The following is a 22,472-nucleotide window of genomic DNA, read 5'->3' as shown; positions in this document are numbered from 1 at the left end:
CACAGGGCTGCCTTGTCTGATCAGAGCTCTTGTGGTGATACTTAAAAATTAATTGAATTTTCAGGAATGTCATTTGTAGCTACTGTAGTTGATGGTCCAGTACCTGAAGTATTTTTATAAAGGATACTGCCACCTAGAGCAGCATGTGAGGCTTTAACAAGGTTTATTTTCTTGAATGTTTACTAAGCAGAGGTTGTTAGTTGTTGCCTTTATTAAGGTCTATTGGCTTGAGTAGTGTACTTACAGACTTACACATGCATATATCTGTTTTCCTCTAGGAAAAGAAGAGTATATTGCCACCTTCAAGGGATCTGAATACTTCTGCTACGACTTGTCTCAAAACCCCATTCAAAGCAGCAGCGACGAAATAACTCTGTCCTTTAAAACGCTTCAGAGGAATGGACTGATGCTACACACAGGGAAATCAGCTGATTATGTCAATCTGGCCTTGAAAAATGGAGCTGTCTCTCTGGTCATTAATTTGGGATCAGGGGCCTTTGAAGCACTAGTGGAGCCCGTGAATGGAAAGTTTAATGATAATGCCTGGCATGATGTGAAAGTCACCAGGAATCTGCGTCAGGTAACCACGCAGTGGATACAACAGTAACTGCCTTTGTTTCTCACTACAGCTGTGCCTGTGGTACTTACAGCTGTGGCTGCGTGTGTGGTCCCTACAGCTGTGCCTGTGGTACCTACAGCTGTGTGTGTGCTACTTGGGAACCCTAACCACATGATACAGGTCTCCTCAGATTAGCTTTTTCTTCTGAAAAGAATCTTCCTGCCATACTTGAGCAGGGGCATATCTAGAAAGTTCTGGGGGCCCAAAGGCTATTTTAATACAGTGACATATGACTATTTTCCAGAGGGCTGCAAGGATACCCCTGCGACCTGCCCTTCCTGTAATCTGTGTGATTTTGTTGTGGTTTTGGTTTTTTGTTTGTTTGATTTAAAAATATAGTTTCCATAGTGGTCATTTGGAAGCATTCACATTGGAGTCATTGAATCAGTTACCTTTTTGTAGTTAAAAAATACCTTTTTTTGGGGATCACTTGGGATTGCAGCAATCCCTATTTACTCCTCTTTCCAACCCCAAAATGAGAACGTAAAATGTTCCCAAGGGGAAAAGTTCAATGTTGTGTGTAACCTATATTCTGAAATTTTGTTTATGGGCATGTTTTTGATTTAGCACAGATACTTGAACTTAAACTCTAAGTGATATAGAAAGCCACTGTATCTGCAGGTGCCCACTTCTATTGGAAAATATATATGTATATATTTAAATTCTTACAAAAGCCTATAAACTGAAAAAAATACCCATTTTTTTACTGAAGCTATGGGTCTACATATACTGTACATTTTTAATGAGACATATTACAGTATATGCCCAAAGCCTACTAAATTATTCTCACATTTTGATTATTATGAGTTTTGCTTATATGAACTTTTACATTATGATGTATCATTTTCTTAATTGTTGGCAGTGACTGAGTTTGAATGGTAAATGCTAACCTCAAACTAATATCCTTAACGTATTTGTTGTTTCTCTGAACAGTTGAAGAGTGACCGACTGTCTCTGGTTTCCTTTTACTAAAATGGCCCTCTGTTTCTGAGCTTGTAACTAACCCTTTCCTTCCTGCTTCTGAGAGGCTTTAGCTATCAGAGCTAGAAAAGCAAAAAGTGGCTTAGGCATGGAGATTTAGTCTCATTGAGGCAGACAAGCAAAACTTAAAAGATTCCAAGAGTCTTCAGAGGCTCTCAGAGGAGCCACATGCTTCCCACTGCTTTGGGAGGCGTAGTTAGTTATAGACCATCGGTTTACTGTAAGTCTGTCTCTTTGGTTTTCTGTTTTCATTTTTTTCTCTCACATACTCACCAAGAGACTGAGGCTCATCTGAGAGAAGCACAGAAGGAAGGGGGGTCCTTGAAGAGCCCACTTTCTAGATTTGCCTTTGCTCACGTTACAAAGCAAGTTGCGAATTTGTAGCTCCAAGGAAACAGAAGTTTGTTGCAGCCAGGGTGCATGTGTGGCAGGACAGATTACCCAGCAGTCCATTTTACTCATTCTGTGTGTCAGGATCTCTGCTCTGTTTCATTGCAGTATACTGTGACCCTAAAGTCCATCAATATGACCGAAGGAAGTTTTGGAGTTGAGGAGGAGTCCTTGTATGCTGTAAAATTGAGTACTAGGGCAATGCCAACTGATTCCTACTAATTTGCTGGGGCTGGGTGTGGGTGTGTGAGGGAGGCTATGATGGGCCTAAGGTGACAATGGCCAGCTGATGGGCTTGAGCCCTTCGAATGGATCCCTTGCAGATGTTTCCAATGGCTTTCAGTTGTCCTCAGGAAAACAAAGGGAACACTGCCATGTGTCTGTTTCTGTCTAGTAGGAAGAGGTGAACAAGGGCAGGAAAAGACTGTCTCCTCTGTGGGAGGCCTATTTGTTAGTCTGCTTTTTTCTTGTAAAATTTTTTTGCCCTTTTTCTATGTTACTAACATGCTTAATAACTAACATGTCATTCATGGAATGTTTCATTCTACTAACCGTTACCTGAATCAAAAAAATGTACTAACATGGTAGAGACCATCATATTTTTTAAGTAACGATCGTTATTCTGTTCACAGTTTTTAATTTCCTTTCTCCCCCCTTCTCCACAAAGCACTCAGGCATTGGACACGCTATGGTAAACAAACTACATTGTTCGGTAGATATCATTCTAATTGTTTCTTATTTTGGGTTTGCCGTGTGTTTTCTTTCTTTCTTTTAACTGTAGACATCATTAACAAAAGAGGAACTGCGGTTGGTACTCTTCTGCTTACCTTGACCTCCTTCTTTTCATCTGTTGTTGACTTTCTTATTTTTTACCTGTTCCTGTCAACTTCTGTTTTCGAACTCACCTGTAGGGGCATCGTTAACGTTTCGAACGTTTTTTTGCATCCAGCTGTGGTTAACACGAGATAAGAAAATGGTGGCTGGCCCGAGTGACCGCAGGCTCAGCCAGTCTCTAACCATTCATGATGCATGGCATGGAAACTTGGTTTGGGAATGCTGGAGATGCCACACCCACTCATCTTTACGTCATCACTGAGCAGTTATCTTTCCTCTTTGGTTCTCCCCGTCTTCTTTCCTTTACTTTCTGAACGTCCTGTACCTCCCGCATGCGCATCAAAGTGCTGCTTCACTGGTTGTTTTGCGCCTCGTCTTCCCTCAGCATGCCTCAGGCACTTGCATGCTCAACAATTGCTGCTCAATAGTGCAAACAGTGATGTTGCTGGAAATAGCTTGCGCCTTTTCCGTTAACAAGGTGCACGTTGTGATTAGTGAATAACAGACGACTAAACTTTACTAATATGTACACCAGCAAAACTAACCTAGGAGGCATTTTACTAACACCATTTTTGTGTCTGCTCAATAACTTTTGAGTTGCAGCAGGGATGATGCTGACACTAGTTCAATGATCAGTTAACGCTCTAACTAGTTTAGATCTCTCAGGGCTAGCTGAATAGAATCCAAGAATAAACCTCAAACAGACATGAAAATGGGTTCCGCCATAGGGCTAAAACTGAAAACTAAACAAACAGAAAAAAAAAAGCAAAACAAACAAAAAATAATAAAATAAAATAAAACAAAACACAAAACAGGCATATCCCAGGATTACAGCATGTAGGTCTGAGTATAGCGTGTCCTTTCCCTGTGCTTTGTTATCTAGGTGACAATATCAGTGGATGGGATTCTTACCACAACGGGCTACACGCAAGAAGATTACACCATGCTGGGGTCTGATGACTTTTTCTATGTTGGAGGCAGCCCCAGCACAGCCGACCTGCCAGGGTCACCAGTCAGTAACAACTTCATGGGCTGTCTCAAAGAGGTAAATATTGCTGTCATGGAACCATTCTTAACGCACAAGCTCATCTTTGCAGATCTGGACCCAGAGCTTGTTTAACTGCAGATCTGATATTTCCCAAGTGAACGGCACAACCTTAAATTCAGCCTGATGTTGCTTATGCAGAGTGGCATGGGAGGGGTGTGTGTGTTAGAGGGCAGCTCACATGCTATGCTGAGGAATGAAGCTCTGCTTCTCATACTGGACATTTTCCTGGACAGCTTTCTATCAGCTATAGGAGGACATCAAAGAAAAAGAGATTAGGGTCTAAAGCTGCACTGGGAGCAAAATGTTTCTTTCCATCTAACTGTCTGGGGTAATATGTATACTGTGGTGATTTGTTTGGGATTTAAAGAAAGAAAAAGAAAGAAAGAAAGAAAGAAAGAAAGAAAGAAAGAAAGAAAGAAAAGAAAGAAAGAAAAAAATAGGCTACAAAAGGAAAGGCTACAACATACATTAGTAAAGCCAAAACAAAAAACCAAAACGAAAGTGCATAGTGAACCAATTCTATTGCTGTATTTTAATTGTGTCCTGAAGGTGCGAGAGCTGTGTCCTTTTGATCTGGTAAGTTGACAAGATATTTACCTGAGGAATATCACAACTTAGGAGAGCAATTTCAGCCTCTATTCTCAGCTGTCAGTGTCTGCTGTAAATTTTTATAAGATTGCAATTTGTGGGGGAAATACCAGAAGGGCCTTGAATTTCAATTTTATATTCCATGAGAGTTCACTTTAAAAAAATCTTTGCAGTCACCATAAATTTTTTTCTTGTTTTGAAACCTAAACTTCTCCCCTTCTTGTATTGTGATAATGACTCAATGTAGACTCCTAAAATCTAAAGTGGCGTAATTATCAACTTACTAGGTATTTAGGCATAACAACTGCTACTGGCAAGCAGTGCTGTAGTTTGTTTTATTTAAAGAAAATATAAGTATATAAACTTAATAGAATTATTTTTATTTAATAGTTATCCTTCAATCAACAGTGAAAAAGTCACTGTTAAGTGCTAAATCACCATTACTTGTCTTCCAACTATTATAGCTATTTAACAGTGGTGTTAGTGTGCATGTGTGTGTGCGCGCGTGTGTGTGTGTGTGTGTGTGTGTGTGAGAGAGAGAGAGAGAGAGAGAGAGAGAGAAAGAGAGAGAGAGAGAGGGAGAGAGAGAGGGAGAGAGAGAGAGAGAGAGAAAGAGAGAGAGAGAGAGGGAGAGAGAGAGAGGGAGAGAGAGAGGGAGAGAGAGAGAGGGAGAGAGAGAGAGGGAGAGAGAGAGAGGGAGAGAGAGAGAGAGAGAGAGAGAGAGAGAGAGAGAGAGAGAGAGGGAGAGAGACAGAGACAGAGACAGAGACAGAGACAGAGACAGAGAGACAGGGATGACAGATAAAAACAGAGAGAAACAGCGCCAAGGGGAATTCAGAACTGTTATAACAAGGGCGTGCAATTGTTAAGGGCAGAATGGGTCCATACTTCCAGTGAGGGGTACTGCCTCTAAGAGAGTGAATATTACAATCTGAAAATATATAACATGCCTTAGGGTCTGTGCTAAGCTCCATAGGCAATAAAAAATCTAACAAAATAATAATTATCATTAGGATAAAAGAGTATTAAAAATTTTAAAGTCCTTTGTGTTTAGCACTGTCCTAAAGCACATCATTCATCCTCGCAATATACTCTGTGGTTTTCTTGTTTTTACTTTTCAAACAAAGAGATTGAAGTTCAGAACAGGTAAGTTACTGTGGGAAGAACCACAGCACTTATGTACTTAAACCTGAATCTTAATGTCGCAGTCCTTTCTCCTGGTAATCAGCATATTTCACCATGCCCTGCAATGTTTGATAGGCTGCTGACATTAAACTCCCAACTTCATTAAAAGCAGATGCAAGTTTTGGAAATGCGTGATGGGGCATTTGAATGTATGGCTGTAGTGCACATTGACTTGAGAAGAGGCTAAGCAGAGCGTGAGTTCCAGTGGCCAAGGCAAACTGTAGAGCCTGGATTCCCTATGGTTTGGACAGGAAGAAGATAGGTAACATAATCCAGATTGGTAAGAGGCAGGCACTGCATACTTTCATTTCATGAGTATATTCCTAAGGCCAGTTTCTGGTTACTCACTCCAAGGTGTGGTGTTCATCTCCATTAGGCAGTCAGCCATACGACATGCTTTATCTACAAATGAGACCAGTGTTAAACTGGAAAAAGGTCCAGAATCCAAGGATCTTTAGCAGGAATGTAAATCTAGCTAAAGGGCATCTTTGTCCATCTATGAAAAATGAGGATGTCTGAGATATTGGGTTCCTATGAGACATATGGCCTTCTGCCAGTTCTCCGATGAGGAAGCATATTTTTGTATATGGGAAGCTGTAGTGAACTTTCTTCTCATAGAAAGCTTTTAGAAAAAAAAAAAGGGGCACCAGATTTCCTGTATTTCCAGTGAGAGTCAGATCTCACTCTCCACTCAACGGTGGAGAATATCATGTTCGTCGGCTAGGTCTTGGTAGGGGTTCGAAGTTTACTGCCTATATTCTCCTTGGCTGGTGCCTTAGTTTGACGAGGACCCCAGGACCCAGATCTGCCTGTCATAAAGTTCTTCTTGTAAGTTTCCAGGACCCTGTGGGTCCTGCTATTTCCCCATTCTTCCATGCTACTCTTGCCCAAAGTCTCAATAGGATGTCCTCTCTTCTGACCCACTTTCTTGGTAAGTAAAGTTTTTCATGGGACGTATCCCTTGGACTAGTGTTTTGATATAAGTGAGTATGTACCGTTTGTCTCTTTTTGCTTCTGGGTTAACTCACTCATTATGATAATTTCTAGATCAATCCATTTGTCCACAAATTTTGGGAATTCCTTGGTTTTAATAGCTGAGTAGTACTCCATAGTGTAAATATACCACAGTTTCTTAGTCCATTCTTCTACTGAGGGACACTTAGGCTGTTTCCATGTTCTGGCTATTATGTATAAAGCAGCTATGAACATGGTTGAGCATATGTCCCTGTTGTGTGTTAGGGCATTTTCTGGGTATATTCCAAGGAGTGGGATAGCTGGGTCTTGAGGAAGCCCTATTCCCATTTTTCTGAGAAAACGTCAGATAGCTTTCCAAAGTGGTTGTACTAGTTTGCATTCCCACCAGCAATGAAGGAGTGTTCCTCTCTCTCCACATCCTCGCCAACATGTGAAATCTTGTGCCCCTTTTCTGACCATGTCCCCTGGATGGGAAGGCCTGGCGGCACTCAGAGGAAGGATAGCACGTTACCAAGAAGAGACTCGATATTCTAAGAGCATAGATAGGGGAGGAGGTCTCCCTCAATCACAGACATAGGGGAGGGGAGAAGGGGGGAAGTGGGAGGGAGGAAAGAATGAGAGGAAACAGGGGAAGGGCTAACAATCAAGATGTAATATGAACAAATTAATAAAAAATATATTTAAAAAATAAATAAAAAAAGAAAAAAAGCTTTTAGCTTAAGCCGTTCTTCAAGCCAACATCTCTAGTGTATAAATGTGCATACATTGATATATCTCAATTTCATATTTTTATATTGATAATACAACCATAAACAATATGACAAAAGGAAAAAAAGTAAAGGCACATGGCCTTTCAAGTGTCCCTTAGCTAGAAGGCAGGAAGTGTTTACAATCGGATTCACTCTCTGTTCATAAGTCTTTCCTGCTTACTGAGTGGGCACATCCTACCTTTCTGTTTTACACATCCTGAGTAATTTGCTTGGAGCAAGTGCTGTGAGGTTTTGCAGCTTCGTGTGATGTGCTTCATGTTTTCCTTCCAGCACACTAGAGGTTGGAAGGTTATAGACACAATCATCTTCTCAATTAAATATGGTTCACTGGATGGCGCTTGATGGTTCGTAGCTTCTACCTACATCTGTATCGTCATTTATAATATCCTGTTTTTCCTATTTCTGAAATGAAGTAGTGAAAAAGGCACCACGGACTTTGAGCTAAGTCACCTTTCTTTAGGAAGGTCAGCTTTGTAGTTTGTGAACAGAGAGGAATAAGCCAATGTTCATTCTCTTGTTTGTTTCCCTAAATCCTGGCTTAGACTTCCTAGCCTATAGCATATTACAGGCTGATGCCTTAATTACAACTTCAATTATTTGCTTATTATATTTTTATTTTCAGTCCAGGATATAATACCCCTTAGGATAGTCACTCCTGTAGGGGAATCTAAGGTCACCTAGTCTGAAGCCACATAGGTCATTTGGGGTAGGAATAGTCATGACAATCACTCTCTAAATCTCACTGTTTTGAAAGTTGAGATGTACATATGGAGGAGGCAATTTTGGGGAACAATGAAGGGATCACACAGGATCAACACCCAGCATTCAGACGAATCACACATGAATGGAGCATGATGGCATCACATGTGATCAACGATCCTTATAAAACTAGAAATACCCTACTATATTTACTAATTTATATCATTTTATGAAAATTAAAGTAAAACTTTCTCAACATATTGAAGCAGTCTATAGTTTAATTTTCTTTAGCGACATCTTGGCCTTTCTGTGACATTTATAATGGTAAATGAGACCTGAGAGCACTTTCAGCCATTGAACCATAAGAAAGTTAATTCGTTAAAGTGACCATAGCCTTTCAAAATAAAATAATGATGTGTTAAATACTAGTCTGTTTAAAATGAGAAGAAATCTTGAACAGGCAGCAGAGAAAATAATTTTTGTTCAATATTTAAACTTAGTCACAAACAGTTCAAAAAGTCTTTGGAGAAGATGACTTTCACACACTTAAGTTTTAGGAAAGGCAAAGAGAAATTGTAAACAATGAGTTAGCATTATACCCAGCTCATTGCTATAAAATCAGACTTGGCCCTCGGGAAAACACTGTGAAGTCTTACTATATCCAAAACATGACAAATTCTTCTTTGGCAGGAATGCTTATTTATGTTTCTTGCATTTTGGAAGCATCATGTAAAAGCTAAAATATATTTCCTAACAGTGTTTGATAATTTTAAACTTATTTTTCTATTGGAATGTTTTGGAGTAACTGGTACCAATAGGAAAAGGCTTGAGAACCCAGAGGAAAAAGGACTTGGCCCCTGAATGAGATGGTTGAGGTCCATTTAGGAACCTCCAGCCCACCCACCTATCCTTGAGCACTTGAAAAGCATTTCCTTGAATACAAGTACTGTAGCTTAGTCCTAAAGTGCTCATTAGAATCAGCTTTTCAGCTTCCAGAGATTGGTGAAAATCTCACTGAAACATGTTTTGCTCCAATGTTTTGAGCATGCAAGCTTGAATAGTAAGTATCCAGTGGTGAAAGTGGTGCTTTTCCCTTTAACCGTATCTGGCCTTAACTCCTTCTGTATTTTGCTTTTTATAATTTCTTTGTGTCAACAAAACATTCAGAAACACCCGTTTCTCTCCTGCAGCATGGATATTACTGAGCATGGTTGGAAAAGGAAACTAAAGAAGGAGGAAAGGATTGTGTGTGTGAATAAAACACTGTAGAAGGCTTTATCTGAAGTGTGTTTTCAGACATATGTGCCTACTGGAGGTTTTCTAATCAGTTGCCGCAGTGGAGACTGTGTCTGTGTGAGGTCATTTAAAATGCTGCCTCTAAGAACGGCTTGGAATGAGCCCGAGGAAAGATTCTTGAGAGGAAAAAAATTGAGTGAGCTGCTAGAGGGAATTAAATCCCTACTGAAAATTTCATCAACCTAATTAGGTCAGCTCAGCCTTTAATTACACGTAGAGACATTTATCACTAGACATCTGTAAGAGGTTCTAAGGTGGGAGAGGCACAGGAAATATCCTGCTTTATCAAAGAATTTCTCCTCACTGTGTACAAAGAAAATGGTCGATTCCTGAATGACGTTTGTGTGTGTGTGTGTGTGTGTGTGTGTGTGTGTGTGTGTGTGTATGTGTGTGTGCGTGCGCGCGCACGCGTGTGTATCTCTCCTCTGAATAATGCAGAGACCACACCCTTGTTCTAACACTGCACCACTCTTAGAGGGAAGTGTTTTCTTTATGCAGAGGCCCCTTAGTTCTTCTTTCATTTAGACAATGGAGGATGTCCTAAAATAGTAAAGTTTTATTTCTGTTCACAGTTAGCCTTGCTGATCTAATTCCCTCTTTTCAGTAGCCTTCCTTTGTAGAGATGCATACCACTGTGTATAAGAGGAAAAATCCACTACAGATTTTGAATTATAGGTTTTTTTTTTCCTATTCTGAAATAAGGTTCTTTTTGTGACCTGGTAGAGAAATTGACGATACAGGAACTTGGAGGATAAAGGGCTATTTGGTGATGTCTTCAACCACACGGATAAAGGGAGGATCCCACCTTATAGGCATTCTTCTGTCATTCTTATTTTCTGTATGTTGGCTGGGACTATTTTACCACTCATTTATACTGACCCTCACATGGTTTTACTGACCTTGCAGAAAAGGGTTGCTCTTTGCATCTCTAAACGTTTCTAGAAATTTCTCACACATATCATATATTTCTGTGGAATCTGTTACCATATGAATTTTTAAAATATGTTGTCAATTTGGATAATATGTGTTAAATGACTGATTTCAAGATTTGTTGCTAATGCATGCAAGATTAATTGCTTATAGGAAAATATAGAGAAAGGTTAATGGAGACTCATGCTTGGCCAGGCTAATATACTGTCATCCTAGCTACAGATTCCTTTCCATAGGTAGTGTTTGCATGCTCGATCAGATGTTCAGAAGATGTCGTTAGTGGTTCACCTGGGAGGAATGAGTTAATGGATCAAATGTCTTCTTACATAACTGAAGTGTGTACTCAGGCTAAAGTCCCTCCATGCTCATCTATCTGAGAGGAGAAGGTCTCTCTCGAGTGACTTTGGGCTGCTTTCCAGGAACCAAGATTCTGTTACTGACTCAGAGAGTCTAGTTTAGCTCAGAGGGTAACTAAATTGGCTTGCACCATATTTACAGTACTAAAACCAAGTTTTCTCCATGTAATTTTAAGCACAGACTATAGCACTTTCATTTCATTTTGTTTTACTATAAAGTTTAAGTAAATGTTTGTGGGACTATAAAAGAATTTTACAAATAAGTATGTTGCGTCTGATTCCCAAAGTCACAGATGAGGACTGAGAACTCCTGTGAATTCCACAGCAAACGCAGTCATATATCAAGCACTGAGCTCCAGCAAATTCCAGTGCAAATACAGGCATATATCAAGCACTTAGGTGTTTATTTCATATACTATATAATATCTCATGAGTATTCTACCAGTAATGTTTCTGAAGACATAAAGGACACGTAAATCTATAATTTACTTTCAAAATAAGATAGTAAAATCTAGTGTAATCCTTTGATATTCATTATTTCCTGCACACCAGCATTTATGAGAGAAAAAAAAAGTATGTTTCTGATGTTTTTTTCCTTTAGTACAAACATTATCATGTGAAATCAAACACAAGTATCCACTCATTTTTTGGTGCTTCTTGTATTCTTTGCAGATCTTAGGTCACACTCCAGTGTGACAGTGGTTATACACTAATACTGTCCCTATCAGCCTAAGGAAGACATGGTGCCTTTATATGTCAGATAACTGACCTAGGAGAATCCAATCACTAAATGGCTAAAGTTAGAAGCCAAGGTACCCAACACAGGATCCTTGGTCTTAGATGCAATTCTGTGTTCTTCTTATAATCAAGTTCTCTCTCATGTCTTTTCTTTACAGGGTTTTCATAAACTTGATGATAAGTGCAATGAGAGTCATGGGAATTTTTGTAGGGAAGGGAGCAAAGGGCAGGCACACGTCTTCCTTATCTAGGGGTTTACATAGCTCATAAAGCTTGACATGTGTCTCTGTCCCATGTAGCCACACATACTAAGATGAATGTACAGGAAAGACACTTGCCTGTGTTTTCTGGGCTTTTATGAAGCATTGTGCTGGAATGTTTCAGAGTGAGTTAACTTGTATCCTTAAATGCCAGGGGAAGAAACAATTGGGGCAGAAACCAGGCATCCTTCCAGAGACTCTCTCTTTGAGATTGAACTCAGGGAGTCCCATCTGTCTAGGTCCCCAAGGAACTGAAACTCAATCCTTTAGTCCACAAAGCATCTGGTGAGTTCTTGCCTGGAATTCAGGTTTTTAACACAGCAACTCCTTTACAGGGAGCCACAGATTTTTATTCCCCATCATTTTCAACAGATGCCTCATAGCCTGGAACTGTATCAGCAGTCGGCATAATGAATTATAGTGCTTTCAAATACCAAGCTAGCATAACATGGTCTGGTAGGGGGCTCAATGACATTTTAATTCAAGGATTTGATACATTTTATAGAATATGACATTTTTCAGCCCAGTAGAAAGCAGGAATGAACAGAGGCTAACTGAGCATTGACTGCTGATTTCAGCTCCCACTGAGCAGTGTGTCCTGCTTAAATTGGCCATTTTGCTAAAACAGTGATATTCGAATGCATGGATTCAATTATATTTTAAATTTTTACATTAATATACTTAGTGTGAACATGACATAGGCATTTATAGTGGTCGGAGGAGAACGTCGAGGAATCAGTGCTCTCCTTCCATTTTTGAGTCTGTGGGATTGAGGCTGGGTCTTCAGCAATGACAGCAAACACCTTTACCCGCTGAGCCATCCTGCCGAATTAATCAATATCTACTATGGGCCAGTCTCTGTGCTGGGGATTAACAACATATATATAACAAAGACTATTCACTCAGGAACCTATATGGAGAGCCAACAGAGCAAAATTTTAAGACAAGCTCCATAAATGAGGCAAGGCAAATCACCATGGAAACATAGCAGAAGCTGTGATTAACAGTGCCCAAGGAAACTAGTGATGATTTCAGAGAAAAGGTGGTAGTCTGTCCTACACTCTTTGCAGAGCTGCAAAATAAGTGTGGTGTTATATAAAGTTCAAAAATAAAAATGGTGGTGATGATGACGGTGTTGGTGGTGGTGACAAATTAGATCTACTACCGGAATTTGAACTTAATAGAAGGCTTATAATGACACAAGTGACTGTGGAGCATGATGCAAGCAACAGGATGACCAAGTCTGTGTGGAAATGCAAGTTTATAGCTTCATCAACCTTGTCTAACAGTAAGGGGAAAAATCTGAGCTTCATCTAAAACAAATGAGTATTTTACATTTCTCCTTAATTTTTGTTTTGTTTTGTTTTGCTTTTGGAGACAAGGTTTCTCTGTGTATCCTTGGCTGTCCTGGACTTGCTTTGTAGACCAGGCTGGCCTCGAACTCACAGCAATCCACCTGCCTCTGCCTCCCGAGTGCTGGGATTAAAGGCGTGCACCACCTCCGCCCGGCTCTCCCCTTAAATTTTAATGGGAGTATGTACCTTTTTCTTAGTTTCTCTGGATCAAAGTGTTTATGTTTAGAAGAAAATTAATTCTGTGTACTGTAATTGTTGTATCACCCTCAACAGAAATCATCGTTATTGAAACACTACTAAAACAAAGTAATTACTTTAAAATGAAAATAATTCTGTTATTCAGAAACACATGATTTTGAATAATAGGATAATGATATTCTCATCTTTGTTGAGTAAATAAGTATTCTCTACATAGAGAAAATATGGCTCCGATGCTTAGCACATCATCTGCACATGTGCTTCATGGTTCTAAATTAGGTTTTTAGTTTTGTTTTATTTTGTTTTAAGATCCAGAAGTATAGAGTTATTAGAAGTATGGGTGATTAAGGTTATAGGGTAATCATGGGTTACAGGGGATTATGAAGTTTCTAGGGGTATATGGTGATTTCAGGATGCTGTGAATAGGGATATGAGGTGGTTTGAAGCTTGGAAAAATTGAGTTGACACACAACCTAATCCAGGTCATAAAGACTAAATTATCCTTTAAGTATATTGATGTTTTCTGTGCCTTAGGTTCTAATTTTGAACTAAATGAAGACAAAAATAGCCTACTGTGGAAAAATAATTGCATTAAATTAGTGTAAGGAAGATATCTCAACAATGAGACAGAGCTATGTTCAAAACCAGTCTCCCAAGAGGATGGCACTCTTGATCCAAGACAAGATACTTAGGGCTTCCATAGAAGCGGAATACTATGAAATAATATTGAAGTCTATGATATTGGGTGTGACTATATCTGAAGCACTGAGTAACTACCCATGTCTTGTAGCATTGCAGTACTATGTCAGCTACAGTAATAAACATGTCTTGCAGACAGTGTCTACACATATTACTGAAGATAGTCACACAAAGAATGACACCATTCATTATTCATTATCTCTTTGTGACCATCTAAAGATTCTTAGTAGCTTACATTGATGCTGGGAATACACTTCCAAGTGCATCCCAGACCTTAATAGTATATAAGACTGAGATTTATACTTTCTTTTTGCCCTGACACTAACAAATATGAAGGTTGTCTCCACTACCAACATGAAGTTTCTGAAGTTTTATTACATCATCTAGGTTAATATCTTTCACACTTAACTGTACTAAATGTTTGATAAGAAATTGGATCAAATGGGAAATCACACCTTATTTTTAACATTATTGAGTCTGTAAACATAACATGTAAAAGTTAGAAGTGCTTTTCTTAACTCTGTGAACACTGTGGTTTCACCTTTTATTGAAACAGCTACCTTCTCACATATCAGGAATTAGGAAAGATAATCGAGAAATCTAAAAGGGTTTGGAAAATATGAATATATGTTTTTAAAAACTGAATTGGAAATCATCTTTTTTTTTTAAAAAATTAAGTCTAATTTTTGAGGGTGTCATCAGATTTCAATTAAAATGACTTCAGAAGCAAACGTTTTCTTTTTGTGTATTCACCATTCTGTGTAGAGCCAAGTCCTGTGACCCTTAAATGTTTGTTCAAAGGCTAAAATGGTTTTATGTAGTGTATGCTATTTCTCCTAGTCATCAGGCTAAACCATATGAGTAGTGTGAGATCAGTCAAGCCATCAAATCAATATCAACCTAAATTATTTTTTTAACAATTATTTGGTTTATCATTTACATATTGACAATTTCACATCAAAGACATACAACTGAAGGCTGTGACATCCAGTTCAATCACTCACTAAAAGTGAAGCCCATGAACAGCTTGGTTTCCAGGTAAAAACTTGCTCTGTACTGTGTAAACTATGATGCCTATGATTGCCACAGCAGCATCTCCTTGGCTCCCTTAAGATGACATGGGCATGCTCCTCTTCCAGGTCCAGTGAACCACGCCCTACATGTTAATAAAACTATGGGTGATTTCAAATACACTGGTGTGTTTGAGAGTCACTGAGCTGTAGCACTTCAGCTGCTGAGTAGCATTGGCATCCTTGGTCATTTGGTATACCACTCAGTATACCAACAAGCCCAGGCTTAGTACTGCTCTTACTCTAGGTGTGGGCAGACCTCGATTTTAATGCAGATCTGGATTTTAGAGAAGTTCAAATGTGCAACTTAGTCACTCAGAGGTCACCCTAAGGATACAGTGAGAGTCTCAGAATCTCAGTGTCAGATGTCACAGATACTCTCAGTTCCTTGGAAGCCTCTGGAAGGTCTTGATCTTCCTTCAGAGATTGCAGCCAGAGTGCTCTTACATAGATGATCTGAAGGCAGATTAACCATGAAAAAAACATCAGGAATGTTCCCCAATAATCCATGCTAGGGGCTGTGGCAGTTGGAGGATGGAATGTATTTACTCTCCAGGTTTTGAACCTAAAATACTTGGAACTAAGCTCACAGCAATTAGAATGGGATGCCTATGTGCTTTATTTATACTAGGGCTCATATGGCTTTACTTGATTCTTGGAGTGATGCTCTCAGCACGATTCATTCTAACCAAATGCTGCAAATCACCTCGCAGGTTCTCTGGGGTTAATTGTCACTTCTACACTCTAATATTCTACTGGCAAATCCCTATGTCCAGTCTGTGTGTGTGTGTGTGTTGTAGGAGGGGCATTATTTTATTTTGGTAAGCTTTTCATAGGTCATTGTTTATATAGGATTTTTTACTTTACACAATTTGCTAACTTAAACAGTTTTATATAGTTTCTTTCTGTCTTAATTATTTCTTAGTATAACGCATTATGCCCTCAAGGAAGTAAACTCTTCCTTTGCTATAAATTAGACAGTGGGAGGGAAACATTTAGGGAAAAATTGCTTCTTCTTTACCATGTGTCCCCTAGAGGCACATATTAAGTATGGCACCTCTTGAAGCAACACTAACAGTAGGGTTTTGATTTTGTTTGTGTTCTTTTATCACAAAATACATAAAGGATATTTTTAGCTGACCCAAATATTGATACTCTCATTTGCAATTAAAGGGTGAGTACAACACTAGTTTTCATATAAAATCAACTATGTCAGTGGGGGAAGTGACAATCTAAGTAGAAAAAGAAAGTATCATGGATATTCCAAAAAGCAAAGTAAAGGATTTACTAACAGGGCAAGTAAAACATAAAGAAAAAAAATCAAGAATCAAGATCACTTTCCCTTAATCTAGAACCTAAGCCTCCAAGTCTGCAGGGGCAACTCCGTGGTCAGGAGTGCTGGCTGTTGCCACAGGAGAGCTGGCTGTGATTGCCAGCAGTGCTCAGTTCCAGGTCCAGGGACCTACACCCTTGTCTGACCTTCTTGGGGACTAAACACACATGTAGTTTTACATACATACTTACAGGTAAATACTCATACACATAAATAAAAATAGATATATCTAAAATAAAGACAAGAAACTCATTTTGGATATTCTTAAGAACAAATAACTTCTATATGCACGTGAGTTAGGAATGGATATGTAAGCAATAGGCCAGAATTTTACATGCTAATCTTCCACTAAGCAGTATTTATGGTCTTTGAACTCTACAACCCCTTCTTCCTCCCTCCCTCCCTCCCTTCCTCCCTCCCTCCCTCCCTTCCTCCTCTCTCTCTCCACTCTTAAATCTTTCTCTATTTGTCTGAGCCTTACAGGGAAGGAAGAATTGACTGGGAAACAGAGATAGTTCAGGAAAAGATAAAATGTCATCAGCCATACAAATAATTTAATATAGAAAAAGAGGTATTTTCCTTTTAGTCATTTTGTATTTTATTGTTCTAGGATATTAACAAGAGGCCTAGTGTCTTACTATACGTTATGTCCAGTACAAGATTATTTGTTACCATTGTGGTATAGAGTAGATATCTAGGAATTATTAATTTTTTCAAAGCTGATTTATAGCTGTTGCATAAGCAAAATTTCCCATGTTCCCATATCCGCTGTTCTATTTCTGTTTGTTTGTTTCTGTGAGGCACAGTATTCTAGACACCTCATGTAAGTGAAATCACACACTGTCTTTCTGTGATGGGCCTATTTTATTGAGCATAATAAAATACTTGCCACATAATACAAGATATAGCAATGAAGAGACTAATCGTATACTAATGCTTATGTAACACTTTCGTGTGTATGTGCGTGATAAGAAGTATCTGTGAGTGCATTTACGTACAAATGTGTGATTCAGGGGGAGAAAGACAGAAGAGAGGGAGGGCAGACTCAGTTGTCACTCTGTCCACATGTTTTGGACAGGGTCTTTCACTGACCTAGAACTTGCCAGGTAGCTAGAGTGAGTGACTAGTGGGCCCCAGGCATGTGCAAGTCTCTGTTCTCCAGAGCTGGGATTGCAAATGGTGTGGCTGTTTATGCATGTGGCTTCTGGAGATGGACCTCCAGTTCTCATGTTGATTGATGTGTACTTTATTGACTAAACATCTCTCCTGCCCTAAATATACCAAGTTTGAAACCATTAATCCTTTAGGGAACATTTGATTGTTTACATCCATAGCCTTTTGTGAATGGGTCTATAATAAACAGGAGCGCAGGTTTTTTTTTCAATATCATTATTTGGATAGATGTCCCTTAATTGATTAGTTGGATAATATATCAGTTCTACTTATACTTTTTGAGGTATATCTGTGTCCTTCTTAGCTATTAGCAGAATGGATTCCTATCTATCCCTTGCCTTTTTGTTAGTGGTTGTAGTGGTGCTTTTTCTGGCTCACTCCAGTCTTCTGTATCCCTGGTTCCTGTTGTTGTTTTTGTAGCGTACTGACAAGTATTATGTGTTATCTAATTACAGGGTTATTTGCATCTCTCTGGGGATTAGTGTCAGTGAAAATCTTTTTTATTTCTGTGTTTCAATCAAAAACGTCTTCGGGAAAGTTTGGTTTCTCTCTCTGTTTTTTTTTTCTTTCTTTCTCTTTCTAGCTATTAGCTTTGCTTTTATTTAATAGTTTTTGGTTATTTGCTTGAGATTTTATTTTTGTATGTCATGAAGTTGCTTTTGAAAGAATAGGATGACCCCCTTTCTTAGTGTATCCAGCAAGCCTCCCTGAGAGCCAGTATTATCTCAAACTCAGGGTCAATTTAATGAAATATCTGTATAATCTGAGTTGGGACACCTTCTACAGATCTATAGTCGTTAAAAGGGAATCCAAATGGTTTTAATTCAATGACACTATATTAAAGAAATCAAATAGGCACCCATTTAAATGCTGTATCAGGACAGCACAAGAAACAAGACAGGGTAGGGTGCTGGAGAGGAAACTCTATAAACAATTTAGCCTTCCATGTGCTTCTCACTCCCATTTAGCCTTGCACTCTGCAGTACTCACTGCTACTGTGTCATAATTATCTGGTATTTGATCAATTGCCATTCCCAAAGAAGACTAAAACTGTCCTAATGTCCTAATGTACACAATGTCATGGTGTCATAGTGTTGGTTACATCATCCTCAGGGCAGCTAATACAGTGGTTCTCCAAATCTTCCTCTCTCTCTCTGGGATTTAGAGAAGGACTTTGTTTAGGGAAACCTGAAATAATTCTCTTGATAGGAGGGATTAGGACTTGTGTCCTTTTAGTGCTAGAACCCGGGACAAAGTGGATTTTTACACACTTGGGTTCATTTGTCACAGTCTCATTCAGCAAATTATGGAAATTCTGCAACGCACAGAGAATGGAACAGGGGAGACATGCCAGATTTTTGAAATGTAAAAGCACTAGGTATTTTAATCACACACCCAAGGCCAGGAATTCCCTAGAATTTAGTGAGAATTTTGAGATCCTCCATCAAGAAGGCGGCTGGCCCATGGAGGCTGATAGTCATTTTCTTATCTCCTTTTTCATAGAGTGATTTTCAGTGCTTTCCTCAGATTTCCTGACATAGGGAGCAAATAAAGAAAAAGGCTGGGGAGGTAGGAATTTCTTTTAAGATAATACTATTCAATTTTAAGAGTGCCATATTTGTTCAGTTTTAATTTGTGTCTGAGAAGTGACTGGCTAATCACCATCTTCTTTGTCCTCTAAGGATTCTTGAGGTCAAGTCCCATGATATATATATATATATATAGCCACATTTTACCTACATGATTTTTCCAGAAGCTCTGTTTCTAACATTTTTTTCTGTGTTTAGAACTACTACAATCTGTTTTAATCTTAGAATTTAATTATTATTTATTTATTTATTTGTGTGTGAAAAGGGACCTTGGATTATTCTTAATCTTTTTATTTGATTAAAAAAAAAACCCAGAACTCATAGAGATCAAGCCAACAGCAATGGAATAGTTTTCATGTGAACTGGTCAGTTTTTAATAACTGTCAAATAACAATGATTTAGAAGTGTGCCCCAGAGGCTAGTTTTGACCTTTGTAAATGGCCATTCTAAAGCTTATTAGCATCTGCTTTAATTTTTGCTTTGCCTTTATAGGAGCATGCATAATTTTCTGTGAATACTTTTTATTCCTCCTTCTCTAAAACACACCAAGTGATGTGTCTTTTCCTTTGAACATTCTCTGGCCTACATCATCAACTTGATCTGACCCTGTGCATTTATCTAGAAGCCTTGTGGATATTTGATTTATATTTCCTATGAAGAAAAGATCCAGTCACTGACATTTCTAGAGATTTCCCTGGTACACAGTGACAAGTGGAAGCTGCTCTCAGAGTGAGGTCATCAGCTGCACCCTTATCTTCAATTCCCATTAAAGATTCAGGCCCACCATGAAATAAGTAGCCATATGAGTGTGATTCTAAAAGTGTTTTCTTTCACATTGCTGTTAATGTCTATTTCCATCTCTATCAGTATGTGTGTTCTCTTATTTCATTAAGAAGAAAAGGTATGTCTGAGCCCTCGATAATTTAATAAATGAAGGAAAAGACAGAGGGAAGAACAGTTACATGTATGTGTGCATGTATGCATGCACACGTGTGTGTATGTGTGTGTGTGTGTGTGTGTGTGTGTGTGTGTGTGTTGTGACAGAGACAGACAGACAGAAAGGTAGAGGATGAAAGGAAAGAGGAGTAAGATCTGGAGAAAGAGAAAGAAAAGGGAAAATTCTCCAGAATAATTAACTTCTTTGGTAGGAATAATTTTATGTAAAATTCAAAAGCAAGAACATCTGTTAGAAAGTGAACGGTGGTTTGAGGACATATACTCTGTGGAGCAGTGAAGAAATCTTTAAAGATAAACAAATTAAAATTAAATACTAGGAGTTGCTAAGAAAGCTAATAACAGCGGTAGTAATCATTAATAACAAACAAGAGAACAGGAATTTAACTTTCAGTGGCATTTCAAGACTGCTGCACTGAGAACACGTGCTTTTTACTATAACCTGAGGTGTCATTGATTTTTCCAGGCCCTGTAGTCCCTCTCTGTATACACAGCCAAAGGTATCATGTTTGGTTAGTCCTCAGATCCCGTAGCTACATGTCTGAGCCACACTATTGATGAATTTTCCAAATGTGGTTGAATCCCAAAAGATTTCATTAAATACCAGCCTTCATTTTTTTATTATTTTTATTTCTTAGCCTTTTAAAATAAGCCCATAAAATTCCAAGAACGGAACAAAAGAGGGAATGTTCAGTCTTGCTCAGGAGAGAACCACAAGGCTGCTTGGTTTCACTGGTAAATTGGTAGATCTACATTTCTAGGATTCGTCATCCAGACTCCATAACTCTTTCTGCCAGCACTCATAGTGTTAATGTAGTCAGCAGCTCCATGTGTCAATAATGCAGATACTCCAGACCTGGCAGCTCTCCTTCATAACCCCAAGGCTTTCAAACATACAAGCCAATGGGAAAACGACTTTGGAATAAGCAGGAGGCATTTCTTGAAGAACCATGAGCCCTCATGGCATTTATATCCGTTCCGACCTGTGATGCACATGGCAGCCCTCATATTCATGGACTCAACTCAAGAGTTGTTAAAGTCTTCCAGGACAACTCTGTACAAGTTCATGAATGTCTATTTAATATGGGTATTAATTCACTGGATGATGGTTATGAAAGATTTAAAATATAGAACATTTACCTTAAATTTTAGATTTTCCTCTGAACCCTTCTTATCCCTTAGGCACTTGCCCCAAATGAACATTTTTTTAAATATATTTCGAGACAGGGTTACTCTATGTAACCTTGGCTGTCATGGAACTCACTCTGTAGACCTGGCTGGCCTCGAACTCACAGAGATCTGCCTGCTTCTGACTCCCAAGTGCTGGTATTAAAAGTGTGTGCCACCGTGCCTGACTCTCCAACTTCTTATATTCACATTTCAGGTCAAATATTACGAGTCTTGAGTTCGCCTCCTAGTCACCTTTGAACTATTCTGCCGGATACCACACATCAGAATTTCTCTTGTAACATCCTGTAAAAACAAACAAACAAACAAACAAACAAACATATTATTTTTCTCTGTTACTATGAATACATATCTGTTATGGCTCTGAAATGAAGGGTTCTTCTAAAAGGCTCATCCACCAAATGTTTGCACTCTGGTTTCTGATATTAATGGGAAGTGAATAAAACCTTAGTAAGTGGGCCTCCTTGGAGAAAGCGGATCCTGGAGGGTGTGCCTTTGGTTGGTCTATTTTGTTCTTGGATTTTTCTCCTCTTCTCTTATTTCTCCTCTGCCAGGAGGTAAGCAGCTGTTCTCCAATGTGTTCCACCCTGAATTCTAGTGGACAAGGCCTTAGAAACAGCACATATAACTAACTTACTGTGGACTGAACCCTCAGAATCTGTAGCCATTCTTGCTCAGGTGTTGTCATCATGATGAAAGACTGATACCAAAGCTGATGGGTAAATTCTCAGAACCCTTGCTTGAGTATTTCTGAAGCTACTTGCAGCCTGATTGACTTCTAAGCAGACAGAATCTTTGTACCACTCTTACTTAATTTACCTATAACATCTATCTTAGAGGGAAATTTCTAAGGGATTCCATAGTATTTCCTAAACCTAAAATGTTAATACTAAAAACTGTAGCAATAAGTGTGCTATCAGAAATTTGTAAAATGAACCCTCTGCTTTTTCCACACTAAGAAAGAAACCTTCATTATTGCTTTCTGGTGGTGCCTCTAACCATTCAAATTTCCTTGATACATTCAATACCATCTTTAACAAAAAGGTACCCAACTTGATAAACGAATCAAAAATATCCCCAGGATTTCTATCCTAAGATTCTCATATACAGATAAACTCAGAATGCAAAAAGACATTTCTTTTCTTGCCAGGTGTCAAAATGTCAGAATCCTTTGTGTCACATTCTCTTTCTTTATTCTTGTGAGAACGCTAATGATCACCAGTTTGAACACGAATCTCTCATGT

General features: G+C 38.8%; 1 protein-coding gene across 32 annotated transcripts in view; it reads left to right on the top strand.

Annotated features, from left to right (window-relative positions):
• Positions 1-22,472, top strand: part of NRXN1 (neurexin 1) — a 1,076,640-nt gene that overhangs the window by 403,424 nt on the left and 650,744 nt on the right. For 15 of the 32 annotated variants that reach the window (XM_084793840.1, XM_084793855.1, XM_084793827.1 and 12 more), the window contains 3 exons: positions 279-580; positions 2,658-2,702; positions 3,708-3,869. In XM_084793840.1, the coding sequence (XP_084649966.1) occupies positions 279-580; positions 2,658-2,702; positions 3,708-3,869 (509 nt within the window). The remainder of the gene's footprint in view (positions 1-278; positions 581-2,657; positions 2,703-3,707; positions 3,870-22,472) is intronic. The other 17 variants (XM_084793834.1, XM_084793835.1, XM_084793820.1 and 14 more) reach the window with 2 other exon arrangements.

Source organism: Acomys minous (assembly GCF_964271855.1).
Source record: "Acomys minous genome assembly, chromosome: 8".
Lineage (NCBI taxonomy): Eukaryota > Metazoa > Chordata > Mammalia > Rodentia > Muridae > Acomys > Acomys minous.
This window is presented reverse-complemented; position numbering and strand designations above follow the sequence as displayed.